The sequence below is a fragment of the Chaetura pelagica genome, unplaced genomic scaffold (assembly GCF_000747805.2).
Source record: "Chaetura pelagica isolate M959 unplaced genomic scaffold, ChaPel_1.0 scaffold69, whole genome shotgun sequence".
In the NCBI taxonomy this organism is placed as follows: Eukaryota; Metazoa; Chordata; class Aves; order Apodiformes; family Apodidae; genus Chaetura; species Chaetura pelagica.
The window spans coordinates 6,215,913-6,222,427 of record NW_009970724.1 but is presented as its reverse complement, the minus strand read 5'-3'; the positions used below and the strand labels follow the sequence as shown (position 1 = coordinate 6,222,427).

Here is a 6,515-nt window from a genome sequence, read left to right as displayed (position 1 = left end):
GCAACTATAAGTACATGTTTATCCTCTGCTCCACTTGGTGCAGCAGTCCAGGAAGTATTTTTCTTTGAGTTATTGGTGTTTTCCGTAGCACCAGTATGCCAGATAGTATTTTGCTGTTTGAAATAATCTTGAAGTGTATCTTTGTATCTAGCTTTTCCTCCATTTCTGTTTACTGAGCTAGTAAATGGCTATAAGACAAACTAATTTTAAAATTTTAATTTTTAAATTCTGCTCTTATGGAACCTGATCTCAGAAAGCAGGAGGATATTTGCAAACTTTCTTCAGGAGAATTTTGTTTCTTTCCAGCTCTTTACATGTCTTGTATGTAAGGTGGTTTCCTTCTGGCTCTGAAATCTTTTTTTTTCCTCCTTTTTTAATCAAATGAGACTTGGGAGAGAGCTTACTGGCTTTTTCACATCAGTAATATTCAGCTAGTGGGTATCTGACTTACTGTGCAATTCTGCACAGTGAAAAATGTGGTGGGAGAAACTGCCGATTTTGTATTATTATGTAAAATGAGAGCTTGTTTTTCAAGCACAGAGATGTCATTTGTGATTCATCTTCATAGAGTAGTAGATACTGAAAACAGAGAGTTGTGGACACGGGCATTAATTCTGTTTTGATGTTGATATCAAGCAGATTTATTAATGTACAGATTGACATGTGATTAATACAATTTGGGGACCTGTTTGCTTGTATGTACCGTCTGAACAAGGTGGAAGAAGACTAGGATTTTCTTTCAGAGCTGTAAAAATAAGTTGGTCGGTGTAGGAGGGGACAGTGGGTCTTGCAGGGAGGAAATCAAAGTAATGACATGGCAGTCTTTGCTTCTGACATTGCTCCCAAAAAAAATATCTCTGAAGTAATTTGGTAGTCAGTTTATAATTTAACATGGTTACAAAAGGTAGCGTGTTTTCCCAGGAAGAGGTGAGGGAATGTGATTTGCTACTAGCTGTGACAGTTCCTGAACGCGCAAAGTGGCACTGCTACTGAAGTGTTTGAGACAGGTATCCCTGCTTAATCATATCCAATGTTAATTGACTGTATGTCCCCTCCCATGGGCAGATTGTTCCACCTCTTATTTTTTGTTGGTTATAGACAGGTTTTAAGCAACCAATTTACACTTGTAAGCTGAAGTTACACTGTGCAGGGTAGAGTAATTTTGCTTTTGCCAGGATCATCAGTTCCACTAAATCTCAGTGGTCTCTGCAGCAAGTTCCTTCAGGTTTTTTATATCAAATCTTAAACAAAAAGAAGGCAGCTTAATGAGGATAAAAGCTAATAAAGTTGTTCAGAATACATCTGTGGATGAAGGTGCATTTATTTTAGATGCCAGTAATCTGTTGAACTTGTAAATCATGGTGTTTGTTTAACAGACCTTTTAAACAGTGAGTACATTCATGCTGTTGCTCTGAGACTGCTTTTACTCAGTGTACAGAAAACATCAATAATTGCAGTATTTTGAAGTTGTGCCTCGTGGGTATAAATCATATGGAAATGTGGCAGTAGGGTAGTCAGTGAGAATGAGTGTTTACTTAACATGCATTAAAACTCCTGAATTCGCTCAAAGAAAACTAATGGAAGAGATTAGTAAATGAGACAACTAACAGAAAAATCTCTGCTAGGTAACATGGTGGCGGCTTTAAAAATTGTTTCATTAACCCATGTCAAGAAGCACACATGTTTCAAATACAGGCTTCTAAATAAATTGAGTGATTGGCTAATTCCAGTTTGCTTTGTTTTTCAGGCTTTAGAAAGGATGCGTCCTTACCTGTGTGATAAAATCATAGCTGAGAGACACTTTGATTACCTACGTTCAAAGAAAATACTCACAAGAGAGGACACAGAAGAAATTTCTTCTCGATCTTCCAGTAGGAAAAAAACTGGGAAGTTACTGGACTACTTAGCAGAAAACCCAAAGGGACTAGATGTTTTGGTTGAATCTATCAGACGAGAAAGAACACAAAACTTCCTGTTACAAAAGATAACCGATGTAGTATTGAAAGTCAAAAATGAAAAACTTGAAGCTCTCAAAGGTGAGAAGTTCATAATGACATTTTGGAAGGCATTAGTTTTATTTTGAGGGTCTGCAAAATTAAACTTCCAACTATTCTTTAAGTCATCTTTCTTAGTACAGATTATTTTTTTTTCCTTCCTGTAGTGTTTGGGACAACATTCTTGGAAATATCACCAGTTTGTGTTTAAGATCCTAGTGCACATATCCTGGCTGCTTTTTTACCATCTGAACACATCATAAATAACAAATTGCAAAAAAGCCTGTCATGTGTTTTTATGACGTCTGTCTTCACATTTCAGTTTTGCTTTCTATGTGGTTCTAATTCAGAACTTAAAATAGGTGGTTATCTTCCACCTTGCATTTCTCTTTAATCTCAGCAGAAGCTAAGTCAACAAATGCAACCTGAAGTGAATTCTCCTGTATGCCTTCAATGCCAAAGCTTAAAATTAGGCACTTTAAATTATGTATGTGTTGCATCATACAGGCTGAGAGATTCTGTTGACACTCAAAGCTTGAAGTAACTTTATGCACTCATATTTTAAAGCAGATAAAGAACGCAGAAGCCTTGTAAACCAAAAAGCTTACTTCCCCTTCCACACTCATCAAAAGGGAAATAAAGAAGGAAGAAGGTACATTTTTAATCCTAGAGATGAAAAACCTGAAATCTTTTCTGGATTCAGGTAAAACAACCCTCAAAGGCAGTCCTCTTTGGAGTAGAACTGTGTAGGTGAAGCTTTAAAAGTTTGAAGAACACAGAAAAATATGTCAAAAAATGGGTCAAAGGACTAAAGTGACTTCCTAAGAAGGATCTTAAATTACGGTGCATCTTTGTCAAATAGTAGCTGATACAGAGAAATCACTCACATCAGCCTAGATAACCTCCATATATTTTTTAACTTGTTATGAATATTGGGATACCACGGGTGAGATGAAGAGTTTTTAAACAAAAAATACAGACAATTGATCTTGAACAATCTTACTAATATTGATTCAGAGCACAGTTTTAAGAGTACACCATATTGTGATTAAATCCAGTCTCTGTTTTTTGTCTTAGGTCTAAGCTGCAGCACCTGTATGACCTCACTGTATGAAGGAACAAATAATCTTTCTAGATCATATTCTGATGAATCTAATTCTTTTGATAAAACAAGAGACAAAGAATCTACCCAGATACATCATCCAGAAGAAGATTATAGCACTGCCCCATTTGTGTCTGCTGTCTCTCTTCATTCAATGAATTTGCCCATTGCAGAGATGGGAAATGCAGAGGGTGCCGTTTTCTCAGGCACTCTCCCAGGGCCTGGAGACCCTGGTGCCCCCCCGCTCCCTCCAGAGCTCCGGTCAGAGCAGCAAGAACCATGTACTAGTTCAAGTGACAACTGCTTTTTGCCTTTAAGATCACGTTGTCTTCAACCACAGTAAACGTAGTGACTTCATCTGTTCATCAAAATGGTACTGCAACTTTGTGTGATGGCTTGTAAAGGTTAAATAATGTTTGCAAAGTGTTAACTGGCACAATCAGAGGAAACTATGCTATTTACTGTTTTTAGAGGAGTCATTTTCTTTGTCATTGAGTGACTGGAGCTGCTTGATGTTATGTTCTTCAGGGAGCTTTTTTCAAAAGACCTTGATATTGTACCAGCAAATATTTGTTTTTTTAAAATATATTTAACATTTTTAATTTTGTTGTAGATGTTTAAACTACTCAAATGTTTTTTTCATTTCTGCAGAAATTAACAAATCTAGTTTTCTTAATGTTTCTGTGATGGGTGAATTGGGGTGGATGGTTAGCAAAGTATTAAGTGTTAAAAACCAACATTCTGGACTAAAGGTTTACGCTCACTTACTTAAAAGTTTAGACTCATTAACTAAGTTAAATGTTTCCGTGTAGAATAAAATATGCCCTCTGTATGTGTATGCAACTCTATTTGCAAAAAAAAAACACCAAAAACCAAAACAAACAGCACCCTGAATCTGGTCAAATCTGGAGCTATGCTTATTTACAAGTGTTGTAAGTGTCTGAACTTATTCTCTGTCCTACCAGTAAATTAAAAGGCACTTGCTATTCTAGTGATCCGAGTTAGCCAATATACTTCCACGAGTCTCGGCAGATTACTTTTGTACATTCCTGATTTGAGATGCACTTTAAATATAAATTCTCATTAATACTGGAAAAGGAATGTGAACTGCTGTAACAGCATCACATGGGCTGTAAGAAAACATTACTGTATAATGCTGTTGAGGAGCAAAGCTTGTATGTTTTGTCCCACTAGGTAGTAGTGGGGGTAGGGAGGGAGTCCTGTAGCAATAAAGTATCCATACCTGAAGGACTCTTGGAAATGTTGCACTTCTGCTCTTCAAAGCTGATAGACAGGTTTACATTTCAAATTGTTCCAAGTCAAATGCATTTTAAACTATTTCAACATGGGAAGGTTCTCATTTCTTGACCAATGTAACATGATGTATTCCTCTCATACTCTACTCTTGAGCTGTAATCTACTTTTCATAAGTTGGCCTATAATCACTTTAAAACTACTAGGCAAAGACAAACTCTTACTTGGAAATGTGTACCGTTGTGTTCTGCAGTACTTCACTTTAAAAGGATGGCATGTTTTCAGTATGTCAAAGGGTAGGTTTGTATTTGAGGTTTTTAATTATTTTGGCTTTCATAGACCATTATAGCCATTTAATTCCATGCAAATTCAAACCCAGTTAATAACTCCTAAACTGGGTTGTCCTTCTGTGGAGACATGCCATCTGCAGGACCTCAATATAGTCTCTGTTTTTTTTCATGTTTACTCTGGTTTTGGAAGTAGGTTAAAAAAAACTTCCAGCTACACTCCATACTTGGTGTATGAACAGCTCATATTTGATAATTATGTTGGCTTCTGTTTAGTGCTTATAAAAATCCTTGCTTTTCTCGTATGCATCTAAGGTCACAGAATGTCAAGACAGTGAAAATGCTTTTCAACAAAACTGCTTGGTTCAGAAGGTGCTCCAGAAGTTAGGTGCCTGAATATGCAAGCAAAACCATGCTAACATGAAATTAAGGGTAGGTTTAATCCAGCTCTGCCATTAACTTGAACTGTAGTTGCGCGTGCTCGGGATGTCTAAGCAGTTGTCAAAATGGCCACTGTCACCACTTCAAGAGCTGTGCTCAGGTTTGGGTCCCGTCCTGGGTTCTGGTAGATGGAGGCGTGAGCAAACTTGACTGAGAAGGAGCATCACCTTTTGTGGAGCTGCCTTGCAGCTCAGCCGGGAGTGCTGAGATGTGTGTGCTGCCCGTTCTGCCTGCAGGGACCGCCCTGCAGCTGAGCCTGCTCACTGAGGCTGAAACCCAATGTCTCCTCTTGCCAAATGTTTGTAACGTGCTTAAAAAAAAAAAAAAGAAATGAAACATTTTTATCCCAACTTTTGGAATAAATTCTTTTGTGTAATTGCCTGTTTTCCTGTCTGCCTCTCTCATTATTAAAATGTATGGATTGTAAGAGCCATTTGTGCCAGTATCTGGATGTGTGGGTTTGGTTTTGTGTGTGTGGGAGGCTTTTGTTCTCATTCTCTTGTTTGAGAGGTTTGTCTCTGGTGGAAAGACTGACTGAATGTGAAACACCTGTGCCTGCAGAGCTGCACTCCAGAGCAGCCTAAAAGGAAAACAGGCTTGGGAAATTAAGACCTTGGCTGCCAAACTACACTTTCTGTTGCTCACGACTAGTGTTGATAACTTGATTCTTGCTTTTTTTCAATTATTTTTTTTTTCAAATCACTCAACTTCTTAAAGATACTAGAAGTGTTGCTTCCAGCCATGCATACATTTGCCTTGTTCTTGAATTAATATTTTTATTAATAGCAAGGGAGGAACAAGACCTTTGAGTGCTGAGGTGCATGACTCAGAAAAGGATGTGCAAATGTTGCAGGGACTGTGGAGGCTCATTTCAGTGGTTGTTTTCATCTCCTTTGTGTGTAGGGTTTATTTCAATATTATGATTGCTGGTGGTTAGGAGAGATCAGCTGGGCATGGTTCAGTGTTGTTACAGGAAAGGAATTTACCATGTTGCAACCAAAGCCCCTTCCTAGGGCCTTATCCTGCTGCCCTGGTAGCGTAAGTAACCTGAACAGTGCTAGTAAGGACTTTAGCTGATGCAAAAATGGATACATGGGCCTTATTGACAAGGCAGTCTGGTAGATATTTCCCATCAGACTCAGTTTGGGTGCAGGTGCCTTCCCGCTGCTGGCGGGGCGGCGTTCCCGGCCCCGCAGCCCCGAGAGGAAAACGGCTGTTCCCTCTGCTTCGGCCGGCAGGGGTGAGAAACGAGAACCGGAGGTCGTCGGGTTTCGTGTCTGATTGTTTCTTCTGCTCTCCGGTCAGTTGGGAGGAAAATTCCCCGAGTGCGGGGGTGAGTCCCGCGCGTCCCGGACCCCCCGGTGCCCGAGCGGGACCCCCCGGTGCCGCGGGACCCCCCGGTGCCCGAGCGGGACCCCCCGGTGCCGCGGGACCCCC

At 39.5% G+C, this 6,515-nt stretch overlaps 1 protein-coding gene across 1 annotated transcript; it reads left to right on the top strand.

The window, feature by feature from the left end:
- Positions 1 to 697: 697 nt before the first annotated feature.
- On the top strand, positions 698 to 3,774 carry BCL10 (B-cell CLL/lymphoma 10). Its single transcript, XM_010006609.1, is given in 4 exon segments — positions 698 to 757; positions 1,748 to 2,036; positions 3,072 to 3,615; positions 3,764 to 3,774. Coding segments are annotated over 3 exon segments (717 nt in total). The 3' UTR covers positions 3,440 to 3,615; positions 3,764 to 3,774.
- The last annotated feature ends 2,741 nt before the right edge of the window (positions 3,775 to 6,515 follow it).